Raw genomic sequence first — 18,231 nt, 5'->3', positions numbered from 1 at the left:
ATCCAGAATAATAACAGTTATTGAAATAATTCATACAGAGCTCTGAACCTTGAACCCCATATAATCTTTCAGGAAGTGTAGTTCGGAAAAATTACACCGCTGATAGACAGATATGCACCCCCTCTACAAAATGGCAGCAAAAAGACTACAATTCCCACGGTTCAAAATTTCCAAGATGGTCGCCCTCGCAACTAGACTTCACCAAATCGAAAAGTGAAATCTATCTAAAGGCACTTTTAACCTATTGCTAAACTAACGTATTGATGATAATATATATTCTACATGCTTTTGTGATGTTAATACTTGAAAACACTTTGATTTAAAAATATTGATTTATGACCAGATGCCATTTTGGGACCGGTACCGGTCCCGTCGATGGTCCATCGCATCTATTACACAAACTCTAAACTCTCCAAAATATATCCCAATATTATGTGAATAATAAATATGACGCAAAGCCTACACAGCTTTTGGACAGCTATTTTCAAATACAAAATGTGCCATTCAATGTGTATTGTATTCCACTGTACCTTGACGACTAATAAATAAATGTATTACATTTTCTTTTTCTTAAATCAACCTATAACTAAATAATAGCTCTTTTCAAGTCTTACTCGACAAAATAAATTAAAAAATAAATATGAATTAATGTTCTAATAATACCTCTTCTGTATTAGAAAATCTAGTTTTAAAAATATATATTTCTTTGTATCTTTTCAATGTAATGTAAATTATAACAGTAACCTCACACAGATACTAATTTAAAAGTGCACAATGCAGTTTCGGATTTGTTTACATTTGGATAACTTGCAATTAGTGTGCAAAACAAATTTATTACATGACATAATCCTTAGAATGATTGTATCATAGCATCTTATATCATCATAAATCAAACCAAAACATAATTTTGAGGCATCAAAATTGTTTAAAATAATTTTCTTTCTCACTGTATAGCTGCATACTTCAATCAATTCTGTCAACTTTGCCATCAAACTCTCGCCTCCCACAGCTTTATTTTTAATGTTTTTCTGTGTCCATGTGAGCTTTGAGATCTCCGGCACCTTTATATTAGCTTTTCTTTTGAGGCCAGAAAGAAACTTGTTCAAGCCACATTCCTGTCTGTAATTGACTATGGTGACATAATATATATGCATGCTGCCTCTTCAATGCTAAAAAAGCTAGACAGTGTGTATCATGCTTCTCTGCGCTTCATCACTAGTGCCAAAGGGCTTACTCACCATTGTGTGCTTTACCAAATGGTAGGATGGACCTCTCTGTACGTACGGAGGAAATCCCACATGTTTGTTTTTATATATAAGGCCATCATAGGGAAGCTTCCCCTATATCTTTCCAACCTAATTAGCTTTGCCTCTAGCAGCTACCATACCAGGTCCACAAGATGGCTACTTTTTAAAAAAAACCGAGAATAAACACTGAACTAGGAAGAACAGCTTTTTCAAGCTTCGCACCTTGGGCATGGAATGGGCTACAGGACCATATCCACTTAGATACCCTGGTCTCCCTCTGCGAGTTTAGGTCTGTATTACATAACTTCCTACAGGAAGAGTGTCGCTGCTTTCTCTAGTCGGGTCCCAGCTGCAAAACTGCAGAGTTACTGTATTGCCCTGTATTTTACTATTTTATTTTACTATTTTACTGTCGTACACTTTTACTGTTATGTAGACTGTTCTGTTTTGTGTTTTTATGTTTACGTGTGATGTATTGTGTATTGTGTACATGCACTTTTATTATGTTCTTGTGTGATGTACCGCACATTTTATTGCTGTCTGATGTTTGCGGGTGTTATTGCTGTCATCTTGGCCAGGTCTCCCTTGCAAAAGAGATCTTGTATCTCAATGGGACTTCCTGGTTAAATAAAGGTTAAATAAAAAAAGAAAATTGGGAATTTTCTCTGCAGTTCATCTGGAATGTACATTTTCACTTTGGCTTTGTGAGCAGAATCAATGCTGGTCCGATCTGTCCACTTGATATTGGACATGAACCTGAACATACAGTAGAGTGTGCACACATACAAAATACACAGACACACACATACATATACACAGTGGGCGTGAAACAAAGAGGGAAAGAAAATTAGACAGATGGTTTGTGATGTGGATGTATTCAATGTTAGTGTTTTTACAGTATGTGTGTACCGGTATGTATATAGTGTCTGTGTGTGTGTCTATATATTATTAAAGGGGGGTTCTGGGTTAAGCCAGTTATGTCTGCCTCCTGAATCATTTACACACTGCTAATGTCAGCTTTCTCGCTCCCTCTCTCTCCCTTCCTCTTTCAGTCTATCTCTCTCTCTTTCTAACTCTTCTCTCCATCTCTCTCTTTCACTCAGCCTCTCATTTCATCTCCTACTGTATCTGTGTCTCTCTCTTGCCGTGTCTCTCTTCCTCTCTTTCCGTCTCTCTCTGTCTCCCTCTTTCTCTTTCCATCTCCTCTCTGTGTCTCTCTCTTTCTCCGTCTGTCTGTCTATCTCTTTCTCTCTATAAACAACTATATATAAACATTCTCACTGTTAGATTTCGAGGAAGATCGTGTAGACCAATCAATTTGAAGCACAAGGCCATGTGTATACGCCTCCAGTGAACTCCTTTTGTGTTCTATGTCATCCCCATGCTCATGGCATGCATGTGCATCCTCGTGCTGAAAGAGCATGCGATAGTCGTGATACACAATTTTCAGGGACCTCTTTTCTACTGTGCTCTACAGCGCCTAGTGGTCAAGAACTCCACTGGACACCTTTAATGAGTGTTTCAATCCTGTTAGTTGCCCATACCGTACAAACTCTGGCCTCTGAACTCCTACTCCTTGCCTATACCTAATTTATACCTGTCTACTTACTTCACTGTCTACAACTGCCTTACACTGTAATCATAACTACCTACAGTACCTCATCATACAGTCTATCCATATATGAGTGTTTACATACCTGTATGATAGCCATGTACAATAATACTGTATATATAGCTATACATACAAAGGTTGGATATATCTGCATGTATATCCAGGTGCAGCTCAATACATTAGAATGTTGTGGAAAAGTAAATATATTCCGCTGTATTGATGCAGTAATTAGTGCAAAAGGAGCCCCAAGTACTGAGTGAACATACTTTTCAGAAGGCCGACATTTCTATATTATTTTTTTCTATAATAATTTTTTTGTATTGAATTACTATTTTCTAATTTATTGAGCTGCACCTGTAATATATCTATATCTGTATATATCCCATGCCTACTCTTACTAGTTATACCTCTGACCAGTATGACTTACTATCATAGTATAGTTATACCTGTATCACTGTACATAATTATACTGTACATACATCAGATTATTACTCAGTACTCATTTATATTAATCCCAGTTTAATCAACTGTACATTGTGCACTTTACTGTTACATTTGCACTCTGGTTAGATGCCAATATATTATTGTTGTACTGTACAATGACAATACATTCAAATCTAATTCTTATCAAGGTTAAACTATTACAATAGTACAGTCTTGATAGGATCTAAGTGGGATAGTGTGATCCTTCCACACGCTACGCCCTCTCAGTGAGAATCCGCGCTGCCAGGTGAAAAGAAGCGGTTGATTGGCTGGACGTGTGTCGGAGGAAGCACGTGGTAGCATCCACTCTCCCAGACCGACTGTGGGGGGTAAGTGCGCAGCGACCAGGAAGGGGATTGGGAATTGACATAACGACTACCATTGGGATGGGAGAAAATCAGAGGAAAAAGGAGGGGGAAAAAAACCTTAGGGTGCTTGATACTTCAGGTTTAACATTACAACTATATAATCTGCTTGATACCATGTATGATTAGATTAGATTAGATTCAACAAAAAGAAGTTTGGCATCCAACCAGAGTGCAAATGCAACCGTAAAGTGCAATAGTAATATACAATGTACAGGTGATTCAACTGGGTATAACATATATAAATTAGTAAATGGTGCATTTTATATAGCGCTTTTATCCAAAGCGCTTTACAATTTTTTCCTCATATTTTACCCATTCACTCACACATTCACACACAGACGGCAGAGGCAACCTGCTCATCAGGAGCAGTTAGGGGTTAAGTGTCTTGCTCATAGACACTTCGACACGCTGCCGGGGAGGAGCGAGAATTGAACCACTACAGACCTCTACCTCCCGAGCCACTGTCGCTCCAGTACCACTGAGTAATAGTGCTAATCAGATGTATGTACAGGGTTGTAGTATTAATATGTACAGTGACACAGGTATAAAGACACCATGGTAGTAAGTCATAATGGCCAGCAGCACAACTAGTAAGAGTAGATGGGGATATGTACAGATATAGATATATATTGTACAGTAAGAATAAATATATATTTACAGAATATACAGCATTATTATACATGCTATCATACAGAGTTATATGGGTTATATGCAAGTAGCTATAAAGGTATATGCAGGTATATTCAGACAGATATGTATATATTTATATATATATGCAGTAAATATAAATATTTAAATGTATATATACAATATATACATTGACGGTCCAGTATACAGCACATAGTGTTACTAGACGGAATGCTGATTCTGCAAACCTCCAGCCTAAATATTTAACTAGCAGCATTATGCGTGCATATGACCACATACATGTTCATTAAACCATACATACATGTTATGTTTAGCACATTCACAGTTAAATATTAACATGTTGGTCGCTGGACCAGCTGACAGCAGCTGTATCTAAACACTATATTTAGTATTTACATGGTAAGTAGTTTGTTTTACTGACAGCTGTGTAGTTAAATATTTAAATATACTGTGGTTATGTACAGACACTTAGCAGTGGGTTATATGCGCGCACACACACACACACACACACACACACACACACACACACACACACACACACACACACACACACACACACACACACACACACACACACACACACACACACACACACACACACACACACACACACACACACACACACACACACACACACACACACACACACACACACACACACACACACACTTAGTCACTCGTGAAATTAAAAACAGCAGGAAAAGAGAAGACAGAGGACAAAGAGTCTCCTCTTTGGAGGAGATCAAATAAGAGAAGAGGAGAGAAGAGAGATGAGATAGAGAAGAGAAGAAAAAAAGAAGAGAAGCGAAGAGAGAAGAGGAGAAAAGAAGAGAGAACTGAGAAGAGAGGAGAGAAGAGATGAGAAAAAAGAGGAAAGAAGAGAGAAGAGAGAAAAGAAACGAGGAGAGAAGAGAAAAGAGAGGAGAGATAAGAGAGGAAAGAAGAGAGGAGAAGAGAGAGGAGAAAATAAAAGAGAGGAGAAGAGGAGAGAAGAGAAGAGGAGAGGAGGAGATAAGAGAAGAGAGAGAAGAGATAAGATGAGCTGAGAGAAGAGAAGAAAAGAGAGACAAGAGAAGAGGAGAGAAGAGCGAAGAGGAGAGAAGAAAATAGAGTTCTGATTAAATATTCAGTGCCACGGTACAGTTCAGCTGTGTTAGCCATTAGTGGTAGAATAGTTGGTAGCTGTCAGATGTTAAAAGCAATGAGTTTCATAGGCCAGTTAGTTACATATATAACTAGGCAACTTAAGACAGCACAACGCCTATGAAACTCATAACTTTTGATATGATGTACAGTTCACAATACTTTCCTCAGTATGAAGACAAATCTGGTTATATATGCGTTTCTTATTTTGGAAGGACATGTAACATGGTTTCTTCACAGTTCCCTCCCTATCTCTCTCCTCTCCCTTTATATCTCCCTCTTTCTCTCTCTCCCCCTCTCATTTAGCATTTTAAATATAGCAGTGTTGGAACATTTAAAGCGTTTGCAACAAGGAGACAGAAATAGTTCAAACAATAGGAAAAACATATCGACTACAGTAAAGAGTTGGAGAGAGAAATAGAGAGAGAGAAAGAAAGTGACAGAGAGAGAAAGAGAGAGACAGTGTTACGATTCAGCTCCACACCAGACATGGTATGGTTATTAAATATTGTGCATATAATATAGGGCAATATTGTATTAGTCCCCAATAGGCGGCATTTTAATTTGGCCTGGCAAGTTATGTTAATCAAACACGAAAATAATTAAATACTATGTACGTTTCTCCTATGACAGCGGCCGTTTTTATTATGAAAATTGTAGCGCAGAGAACTTTTATTATGAAACAGGAAAGACACAAAGGAGCTCTCACACTGGAGATGGTGAAGCGGTCCACTTTAGAGGTGCTAAAAGCGCAACACAGTGATGCAACATTTTGTGAATTCTGGTCCAGCATCATGTCCGAGTCCAACTTCAAGAACATCAAAAGGCTAGGCTGGCAATGTTCTTCCTGGCCATGTTTGGATCGACATACACCTGAGTGTCCGGCTTCTCCACAATGAACTTAATCAAAAGTCAACAAAGAAACAGAATTACGAATGAACACCTCCACCAGTGCCTCCGCCTCGCCACAACATCATATCAGCCCAACTTTCGAAAACTCGCATTTGAGCGGAGATGCCACTTTTCGCATTGACACGCTCTGATTTCCATCCCATGGTTTCTGCTTGATCCAAATATTATTAGCATTTTGGTTGTTTGAAATGTATGCTAATTGTTACGTTCGAAGCGGCCCTGCATATCTAGTTTCCATTCGGTTAATAGCCTGTTTTTATTTGTGTTAAACAAACGAGTGTTGCGCTACTCTGCCATGGACAATACATTTTTTTATTTCATGAAAGTCTAGGCCTGATTGATTGATTGAAAACTTGAATTAACAAATTGCAGAATGGGTACAGTACAGTACAGCTCAATACACACAATTGTTAAGGGGATGCAGACCAGAGAAATACTTTCGTCTTGTTTACATCAGGGTCCCCCATTTTCAATTCATAATGACATTTATGACATACACAACATACAGATATACAAATATACTAATCTAATCGAATCATCTAATCTAATCATGAAATGTATGACATACATGACATACAGATATACAGTACTGTTACATTTGTGACATACAACAAGATATGCAAATATAAAGTAATGTTAAACAGATCCTAACAGTAAATATATACCGTACATACGAGGGGGAGGGAACACATTAGGAGGGGGTGGGTGGGTGGAAGTAAATATATACATACGAGGGGGAGGGAACACATTAGGAGGGGGTGGGTGGGAGGTGGGTTCAGACATTTACGGGGGCCAGTTTAGAATTGCAGCCTCCCGTAGGTGCTCTTTGAGAGCGGTTTTGAAGGTGGGTAGTGATTCAAAAAAATGTACGGCTGTGGGTAGGGCGTTCCACATTGATGTGGCATAATTACGGAACGTGTTTAGTCCGGGAGGCTGCAATTCGAAACTGGCCACCGTAATTGTCCAACCCCCCCTAATAGACAGTCTCCTCCCCACCCTATGTATATTTTTTCTCCCACCCACACACCCCCTCCTAATGTACAGTCTCCTCCCCATCATATGTATATATTCTCTGTTAGGATCTATGGGTAACAGTACTGTATATTTGCATATCGTATATGTCACAAATGTAACAGTATGTAACCTGTATGTCATGTATGTCCCTATGCCATGAATGTCATGATGTAAATATATAATGTGATGTAAACAAGACAAATATCTTTCTCTGGTCTGCATCCCCTTAACACATTCGGGGCCATTGGAATGTGGCTGGAACGCCAGCTTTCCATTACAAACTTTCACTGTGTATCACGTTGTTTGTAGAGCTAAATCAATATTTTATATTATAGCTATGGATACAATATCATGCTCATTTGACAGTATGAACCTTCCGTTCAAGATGCAAAAAAGATTAAAAACAACATAACATACGCTGATCAGGGGGATGGCTATGAAATCTTTGCACAATCAAGCTGAAATTGACGTTAAATTGTCCTTACCTGTGGCCGGTCTGATTCCAAAAATAATATTCCAATTATTTGATTGCCATCTGGTAGATCATATGTCCATTTGGCTCATGATATAACCCACCACAGCGTGGTGAGTCGGGGGTCCCGAGGGGTCCCGAGGGTTATTCAATGCGATCCGGTGAAGCCATAGGTTCACGTTAGTAGACAAAGTCCCGGAGCGTTTTAGTGTGGCACCAGGTCTGCAACAGGGGTTACTGCATTCTCAAGACAGCGCCACCACCAGGATATGGCCGGTACTGCACCTTCGGAATCCCAATATGCCTTTTCCAGGCAAAATACAGCTCTGTGACATTGAATAGGATATTAAAAGCGAATAAAAGAAGAAATGAGTCAAAAACGTATATATACGTTCAGTGTTTCCCCTAGGATTTTTTTCAGGGGGGGTGGTAGGCCCCCCAAAACGACTAGTGTTGTCGCGTGGCCCGTGTGTCACGGATACGTGGTGTCAACAGTGTCGTCATAGACGCTCGCAGTAAGGCGGTTGTTAGTATCGGTGCATTTCTCTACACTGAGCTGAAATGAAAAGATTGCACATAAATTAGGTAAATAAATATAAATAACTTAACAAGCCCTTTATTAGTTGAATCAGGTGTGCTGGTGGTGGAATTTAACAAATACATGGAATGGCTGGGGTGCCTCGAGGAGAGGTTTGAGAACCACTGGACTAGAGCATACATTTGAGCCATCAAAGAAATGAAGCAAAAGTGGTTACCTGTGTTGAACTGGTTTCTTTTTTTAGAAAATATAAAAATATACTGGATTACTATTACAACTAAACTTATACATCCCTATTGGCAATGTATCAGTCTAGGTCAGTGGTTCTCAAACTTTTTATACCAAGTACCACCTGAGAACGTAGCTGGCTCTCCAAGTACCACCATATGACCGACGTTAAAATACAGTCTATTCAGCTATGCACAGTTCACGCAGGAGGCAAATGTATTCCTAATACCATTATTTATTGTTAACTTTTGTCAGACACAGCCACAATACAAAGGGGTAGCACTAGAACTAGCAAACTCTTCCACACAACTCATACAATGCAAGGGGCATTGAGAACATAATAACTAACATTATCACATAGCAAGTGAGAAAATTAAGAACAACTGTATTTCAGCAAATGTACTTAATTCTCTCTCTCTCTATCACACAGCAAGCAATTGTCCTTCATTTACACACACACACACACACACACACACACACACACACACACACACACACACACACACACACACACACACACACACACACACACACACACACACACACACACACACACACACACACACACACACACACACACACACACACACACACACACACACACACACACACACACACCCACCCACACCCACACCAGGGGCGGATTTAGGATTGTAGGAGATCCGGGGCTTAGCCCAGATGGGCCCCCCTTTTTTTATTTTTTTATTTTTTTAGTTTTTCAATTTTTTGGGCAGGCAAGGTTTTTTTTTTTTTAATTTAATGAACCTGTACGTGCAATTTCCTGCAATATAGAGCCTTCAATCTTGACCAATAAAGCTGCTCTTTTCACTATAAAACTCAGTTAACCATAACGTAGTTATGGTTAGATTTATATATTGGGGGGGGATATATCATATTTTTCATATAATCAAAAAGTGGTGGAGCAAGATCATACCTTTGCTCCCCCAAGTTCAATAGTGGGAGAGCAGAGATGCTCCGAATGCTCTTATGGCCAGGCGTCTATGATTCACTGATACAAAGTAAAATAGTGCAGTGCAATAAAATAGTTAGTAAAATAGAATAAAATAATGCAATAGTGCATTGCAATAAAATAGTTATCATCGTATTTTTTCGGGAGGCCGGTAAGGAGTGCATTACAGTAGTCGAGTTGGCTTGAGATAAAGGCATGGATCTGGTTTTCAGCGTCCTTTTGATTTATAAATGGCCGTACTTTAGCTATGTTTCTAAGGTGGAAGAATTAAGTTTTTGTCAACTTGTTGATTGTGATTTAAAGCTTAGGTCTGAGTCTACCATAACACCAAGACTTAACTCACTCAAATACAGTTAGCAGCTGGATAGACCACAGATGGAAATTAGCTTCTGCTAAATCTGGTGCAAATATATTTTCATGTAACAATGATGAATTGCAAAAAAAAAAAAAAAAAAAAAAAAAAAAAAAAAAAAATTATTTTTTTTTAAATAGATTCGGGGCTTTTCAGAATACATCCGGGGCTTGAGCCCAGGTAGCCACCCCCTAGCTCCGCCCCTGACCCACACACACCCTCTACGCCGCATGGGTGTGGAGTAGAGGGTACGCTCATGCACTTGCTGTGGCACTGCCCGCTTGTTAGGACATTTTGGTTGGACATTGCTGAGGACCTGTCAGTTACTCTCCAAATTGACATTAATCCTTGCCCTATAATGTGCATATTGGGTGTAAAAATGGACACTGCTCAAGCAAGGATTGTAAATAATATTGTAGCACTGGCTTTTCTAGCATGCAAACGGATTATTTTAATGAACTGGAAAGAACGCAAACCGAACTGCTTCAGTTTGGAGAACTGGCGCAAGGACTTCATGGACTTGCTATCGATGGAACAGGCTGCTCTGTCTCTTCAAGAGAGTGATAGGCCCGATGGCCTTCAAGGTCCCCTGAACTTTATTAGATCACTGTGTACTGAACCTTTGTAACGCTCTGCAACTGCCCCCCCCCCTTGCCCCTTATTATTATTATTATAATTTCTTGTCTTGTCTTGTCATGTATGTATTGTCTTGTTTGTGAAAAATAAAAACTCTAAATATCAAAAATAAAAAAGTGTTTTCTATACAGAGATATCGACATCGGTAAATATCGGTATCGGCCAGAACAGCAATATTAATATTGGTTATCGGTATTGGCCACAATTTTCACATCGGTGCATCACTAATGTGAAGTGAACATTTTTCCTCCAGATCTGTTTAGAGAGAAAATCCATTCTTATGGAACAACTGTTCACGGCTCCAGAACATGTTGAAGTTTCACAGTGTAATTTACATTGTGTAGCACACAAGCAGTTGAGCCATTTGTTTAGCTGGGGAAGTCTGCTGAATCGTTCAGTCAATATAGAGACTGTTTGTAAGGGGTCACTGATGTGGGATTCAATATTTGTGGAATCCAACATTTTCAGCAATTCATTAAAATCATGTCGTTTTGAGATGTCATTTGCTCCTACATGGATGATACATTTCCTGGCTGCTGTGTTTTCAGATAGGATTATTGGAATTTGCTTTGTTATTTCACAAACAGTTCCATCAGGGTAGCAGTATATCTTTGTATTTCTCTTATTGTTGATATAGCCTACAACAGAATCACCTATTATCAGCGTTGTTGGTACAATGTTTTCCTGTTAGTCAGTGTGCCTGTTCTTTTTCTCAGGGCCAGGGCGTTTCCTACCGTTAGCTTGTTGTTCATTAGCTTGGAGCTGTGGTGGGTTTCTCACTTGCTTATGGTGGCACGCGTGATTTCTTTCATAGCCGCAGTTTGCGAAGACGCTCTCTGATTGGCTAGCACGCGTACAACGAAGACCATCTCTGATTGGTTTAGCTCCGAAGGGCTCTGGGATAGAAATGTCCGCCTTGTACTGTACATATATATTCTCTGCTTCGAAGTGGTTATGCTTTGACCCTCTTTCGAAGTGGGTTATGCTTAGAGTTTGGAATCAGGGCTGGTGGTCCATCGCCCTGCTCTAAAGATAAACTCTAAGCATAACCCACTTCGAAAGAGGGCCAAAGCATAACCACTGTGAAGCAGAGAATATATATGTACAAGGCGGAAGAGCCCTTCGGAGCTAAACCAATCAGAGAGGGTCTTCGCTGAACGTGGGCTAGCCAATCAGAGAGCGTCTTCGCAAACTACAGGCTACGGAAAAAAAATCACGCTTATGGCACATACCGTTAGCTTCGGTGTCTTTATCATTAGCCAGTAGCTGTGGTTGCTTGTCCACTTTTCCACGGCACCTTGTTCTTCCTGAGCGGCGTGGGGTTGATGGCCAGGGGGTCAGGTCCTCCGATGATAATCCTGGTTCATGCAGTAGTGGTAGGTATCTATAGTCTCTTTTTGTGTTAGCTGTGATAGCATAAACACCTGGAAACACCTGGAGCTCATGCTAGACTTTTATTTGCAGTTTTCTCCTCTGCTTTTAATAAAATGCAGCCCCACATTTTAATTGAAAGGTTTGACTCTTATTTTAGTCTCCCACACCAGCTTCTCATGCTGATTTTAAATTTCCTCACTGAGAGGGTCCAGCAAGTCTTTGTCAATGGGCAGATGTCCAACATGTCGATTTCCAACACTGGCTCCCCCCAAGGTTGCGTTTTGTCTCCCCTTTTATTTATTATGTACACGGACAGCTGCAGATCGCTTCATGACCAAAGGCATCTGGTTAAGTCTTCAGATGACACTGTCCTGGTATCCCTACTGCAGCGCTCCGAAACTGATCATGGACCTGTACTTCACGACTTTGTGAATTGGTGTGATGAGAATTACTTGGACCTCAATGTCTCTAAGACTAAGGACATAATAATTGACTTCAGACACAACCCCGATCATCAAGCCAGTGTAGCTAGTGTAAATCACGATTAGGACGTCCAGATTGTTGAATCGTACAAATACCTGGGAACTGTGTTTGACTGTTCAAGTTTAAGTTCAACTTAAATACAGAGTCTATTATTAAAAAAGGTCAGCAGAGGATCTACCTGCTGAGAAAGCTGAACTCTTTTAAGTTAGTGCGAAGATCCTGAGCACTTTTTATAGTTATTTTATTGAAAGCCTCCTAACTTTTTCTTTTATCTGCTGGTTCAGTGGCCTGTCTATTAAAGATAGGAACAGCCTACAGTACATAGTGAAAGTGTGCTCCAAAATAATTGGAGTAAAACAGAGAGACCCATGTTCTCTCTGGACAGACCAGGTGGTCAAGAAGGGGACGAGCATCACTAATCAACCCCTCCATGCTCTGTCTCAGATGTTTTCACTGTTGCCTTCTGGCCGCCGTTATGACGTCCCACCAAGTAGGACCAACTGCTACGCCAAATCTTTTGTCCCCTCGGCTATCAGACTTTTAAACACAGACAGTAGTCATTTTAAGTAGCCTTTTGCACTTGGTTGTCTGTTTTTACTTTTACTTTTCTGGATTGTGTATCACATGGAGTGTTTATCTTTTTTTTTGCCTTGCTGTCGTTGAGATGTTTTGTTGTTTGTTTGTCTTTGTTGCTTGTTGGTGAAGTTGCAAATATGAATTGCCCCACGCGGGATCAATAAAGTTGTCTGAATCTGAATCTGAATTAGCAGTAGCTGCATTAGCCATGTTAGCTGGTTGGCTTGTTGATAAAGAGGGCCAGCCAGTCGCTGAGTTTATTTCTGGGTGTTCGATTTTTGCTGTTTCAGGCATCGTAATTTTGCATTTCTTTTTCGGCCCATGCCTATTCCAGAGGGCATTTTCGTTAGTATTCCAGAGGGCATTTTCGTTACCGACAGTGTCACTGGTAATGGTGGGTCTTGTTGTCCTTCACAACTGGCGTCCAGGGTACTGTCGAGTCCTTCTCTATATGAGATATCCTTGTTTCAAGCAGCGCGATCCTCTTTAAATGTCCACAGCAGTCTCAGCAAGGAATACTGTAGTGAGAGCTAGATGGTAGACTACTTGATATATAGCTGCTTGATATATAGCTGGTGGCTAAGCTAGTCCTTTTCCACGATCCACTGCGGTCTTAATCGGAATAATATAAATTCACAGTTCTAGAGAAGTACCATAGGAACTGCGAGTTAACGAGTATTTAGAGTTGAAAGGGCTATAATAAATAATTAAGGTAGCGATACGGCAGAATGACAAGGAGCGACAGTAAAAAGCATCTTGCAGAGCAGAATGTTTAGTGTCAGTCTAGAAGTTTGTGTGAATCCGAGAACGGAGGAACTGAGGATGGTCATGGGATGAGGGCTTCGTCAACTCAGGTAACTTAAACCTTTTGATGCCTCTTGTTGAGTGCATTTGTTATGTAAAGCTCCACTTTGAGAGCGATAAAGGCGAATTGAGCTGAACAGTAACAAGAGAGAGAGACAGATAGATGGATGGAGAGAGATGGATGGAGAAAGAGATGGATGGAGAGAGACACAAAGAGAGATGGATGGAGAGAAAGAGACAGAGAGAGATGGATGGATAGAGACACAGAAATATGGATGGAGAGAGATACTGGAGAGTATGTGTGTGAAATGTGTGCGTGTAGTGTGTCTTACCTATTCTGCTGTCCATAACGTATGTCTCTATGATAGAACTCTTCCTACAGATGTCTTCAGCCATGGAGGAGCAGCTCACCTCAAGGTGCTTCACCTACACACACACACACACACACACACACACACACACACACACACACACACACACACACACACACACACACACACACACACACACACACACACACACACACACACACACACACACACACACACACACACACACACACACACACACACACACACACACACACACACACACACACACACACACACACACACACAATGAAAAAAAAAAACGGCGTCAGTCCCTCCAGTGTTAACTCATTGACCGCCGGGGATTAGACGGGTCCCGTTCTAGCACTGCCACGCTTTAAAAGATAGGAGTGCGTCACCTTGTTTGTAGAGCTATAACTATATTATAGCTATGGATACAATACTATGGCCCATTTGACATCACCTATCAATCGTTCAATATGTGAAAAAGAATTAATCTTTTCATCCATACATTCCCGTGTTATAGCGTGGTGAATATAAGTATAGTTATAGCGTGGTCTGGGGTAATTTCCGAAAGGCTGAGTAATAGACTTATATGTCAATTCTACTATAAACATTGTCGTTTCTTGCCTGTACATGCTACTATTCCCAAATCAAAATCATAGGTATTATGTTTCATCATGAATGCATGACAGGGGTAGTTTTTTGATGCTTTGATCGTCACCAACGGCATACGTTGTGGAGTAACGTTACACACACATGTTGCGATCGAGGGGAAGACATGGTTGGATCAACGCAGGATTGATATTATATAGCCCTTACCTTCACTAGGATGTACCCCAAAAAGAATATTCCAATTATCTGATCGCGAGTCCCAGTATTGGTGTCGATCGTGTTGCCAACATAATCCACCACACATCATGCATCGGGAGCATTTGACGCTTCTCAATCCGATCGTTATAACCGCTCCATTCGCCCGACAAAGTAAAGTGAGCCTGGTGACATTTGCCCGTTGCACAGGCCAAGATACAAGGTTTCAAAGGGTGCTCGATACCGCCGTCTAGCTGGATGCGGCCGGTATTGCACTTTGGCAATCTCAGTTTGTGTCAAATAAAAACAAAGGTTACTTGAATGATTTCCTTGGTGTCGAAAGAAAGAAATCGATTAAAATCGTAAATCGGATTTTATTTTAAAAAATCTGAGATTTTATTTTTAGGCCATATCGCCCAGCCCTACAAGTAACATGCCTTATTTTTGCCATTATAGCTCCTCAATCATTATCTTTGTAGATCACACTGAGTCTCAGCTAAATATACTGCCCCCTGACTCTGTGTTCCTCCATGGAGGTTTATTCCATATCACCCACTATAGCTATGAGGTTTATTCAATATCACCTAGCTATGAGGTTTATAAGTAACATGTGACCTACCTTCTCCTCCAGCATCCACTTCTCCTGCTGGACCTCTGCTAGTCTCTGGAACAACTCTCCTACCTCATCATCTGAGAGCTCTGCTGGTCTCTGGGACTGAGGACTACCTCCACCGGACTAGAGAGAGAGAGAGATAGAGAGATAGAGAGAGAGAGAGAGAGAGAGAGAGAGAGAGAGAGAGAGAGAGAGAGAGAGAGAGAGAGAGAGAGAGAGAGAGAGAGAGAGAGAGAGAGAGAGAGAGAGAGAGAGAGAGAGAGAGAGAGACGCAGTCGATCATCTGTTAGTTTAGAGTAGACTGAGGACTACCACCACTGGACTAGAGAGAGAGACAGAGAGAGAGATGTAAATATTTGACACAATGGCTCTCCTTTGGTACACCACCAAAATGGATTTGAATTTAAACTAAATGTGCTTTATATTAATTAATATCTGTATTGGCTTATTTATGGCAAATGTTATGGATAACATTTGAAGACATGCTTATTGTACTGTAAATGAGAGCTATTTTACGGCATTATTTTTGTCCTGTCTAGTGTATGCAGTGTTGCTTGGGGGTGGGGGGCCCTTTGGGGTGGTCAGTTTTCCAGGTGTTTCGCGCATTGGTCTTTGTTATATCTTCATCTGGGATGCAGTTTCTGGAGGGGCGTGTCGTGGTTGTGGGGGGACGTGGTCGTTTGAGTGTACTTGGATTGTTTGCTGGGTACAGTGATTGAGCCACCATTGTGGCGGGGGTGTCGTTTCTGTGGGCTGCTTTGCTGCCTCTGGTCCTGGTGGCCTTGCCAACGCGGGGGAATCAGTGGGTTCTGTTTTTGCTTTCGGATTCTGCACAGGGATGGCGGGTCGTGTGCTCCATGGCCTGTGGCCATGCCGGGGGGGGGGGGGTGGAGGGGGGGGTGGCATTGTGGGTGGTCTGGGATGGCACTGAGACCTTTGGGGTGCTGTGGGGGTTGTGGTGGGTTCTTCATTCGGGGGGTCCCTGGGGTGTCGGTGAGTTCAGTGGTGGGGACTGGCCGCGGTCCGGCGGGGGCGCATGCGGAAGACTGATGTCTGGCTCTGGGGGCGGTTTGGTTGGAGTCTATGGCGCTTATGGCTTTGGCTGGCCCTTTCCCGGACCTTTCCTGTAGCTGGGTGCTGGTCTCTTGCATGTGCTTTGATGGATTTTGGTTGGTTTTCATCATTGGGCTCCCTCGGTTCACTGGCGTTTTGGGGATTGCTTGCGTGGGGGGCTCGCTGCGGCTTCTGCTGTGTTTCGGGGTCCCAGGGGTCCCAGGGGTCCCGGTGTCGTCTCTTCTGCTGTGTCCCGGGGTCCCAGGGGTCCCAGGGGTCCCGGTGTCGTCTTGGACCGTCCCTTCTCATTTGACCGCTGTTCCGTCTGTCTGCTTGAGTGTTTGGAGTTGTTGCCTTGCTGCGTGGCTCCTTTGGTGGAGGGCCTGCTGTGTGGCTCCACTGTACGTATGTACTTATTTTACAAGTACAGTGCTGCTCACATGCTTTCAAGCAACACTGTACTTATTGTACTTATTTTATGCCTATTCTTATGTCTGCACTTTCTACACTGCACTACTTTTATACCTATTCTTATGTCTGCACCTTATGCATTGCTTTTATTCTGTCAACTGTATGCAATTGTATGCCTATGTTTATTTTATGCTATTTGCTGTGAAGCACTTTGTGCTGCAATCAATGTATGAAAGGTGCTATATAAATTAAGTTATTATATGACTGGATAAATGAGACTTGGATTATATTGCACGAGTTGTGATATAGTTGTAAACTGATGTTTTGACATAGTTATGCGTTGTTGAACCAAATATCCATCTCTCTCTCTCTCTCTCTCTCTTTCCATCTCTACCTCTCTCTCCATCTCTCTCTCTGGGAGGAGACATGTTTATTCTGAGTGCGCCTATCAATAGAAGCCACTATTTATAAGTTAACTTCACCACAGAGACAGAGATTAACAGAAATAGAGAGAAACAGAGGGATGAAAAGAAAGAGGAGCGATGTGAGGATAAAAACTGATGATGAGAGGAGACGGAGATGAATACAGATAGAAAAAGAGAGATGGAGAGAGATGGAGAGACAGATATAAAGAAAGAAAGAAAGAAAGAAAGAAAGAAAGAAAGAAAGAAAGAAGAAAGAAAGAAAGAAAGAAAGAAAGAAAGAAGAAAGAAAGAAAGAAAGAAAGAAAGAAAGAAAGAAGAGAAAGAAAGAAAGAAAGAAAGAAAGAAAGAAAGAAAGAAAGAAAGAAAGAAAGAAAGAAAGAAAGAGACAAAGGTTTATGCTTCTATTATTGTTTGTGTTCAATGATTTGATTTGTTTAAAATGTGAACACAAATAAATAAGTTAAAATGTGTGTGTGTATCAAATACATTTTCTTCCTTGATCTGAGTATGATCCCTGGATAGAGAGAAGGAAGAGGAGAAGGAAAATGTGGGTAGATATATCCAGGGAGAGAGAGAGGAAGAAGAGAGAGAGGATGAGAAGAGGAGTGAGGAAGAGGAGAGAGAGAGGTGGTGAGAGAGAAAGAGGAGAGTGAGGAAGAGGAGATAGAGGTGGAGAGAGAGGAGAAAGAGAGAGGAGAGAGAGGGGTGGAGAGAGAAGAAGAGGAGTGAG

At 41.1% G+C, this 18,231-nt stretch overlaps 1 protein-coding gene across 3 annotated transcripts in view; it reads right to left on the bottom strand.

Annotated features, from left to right (window-relative positions):
• Positions 1 to 18,231, bottom strand: part of gripap1 (GRIP1 associated protein 1) — a 144,721-nt gene that overhangs the window by 21,783 nt on the left and 104,707 nt on the right. For all 3 annotated transcript variants that reach the window (XM_084334144.1, XM_084334145.1, XM_084334146.1), the window contains 2 exons: positions 15,619 to 15,735; positions 14,193 to 14,286 (listed from right to left, as the gene is read on the bottom strand). In XM_084334144.1, the coding sequence (XP_084190270.1) occupies positions 14,193 to 14,286; positions 15,619 to 15,735 (211 nt within the window). The remainder of the gene's footprint in view (positions 1 to 14,192; positions 14,287 to 15,618; positions 15,736 to 18,231) is intronic.

This window comes from Notolepis coatsorum (genome assembly GCF_963971535.1).
Source record: "Notolepis coatsorum genome assembly, chromosome: 17".
Taxonomy (NCBI): Eukaryota; Metazoa; Chordata; class Actinopteri; order Aulopiformes; family Paralepididae; genus Notolepis; species Notolepis coatsorum.
Note: the sequence above shows the minus strand (reverse complement) of the source record. Positions and strands in the feature narration are given on the sequence as shown.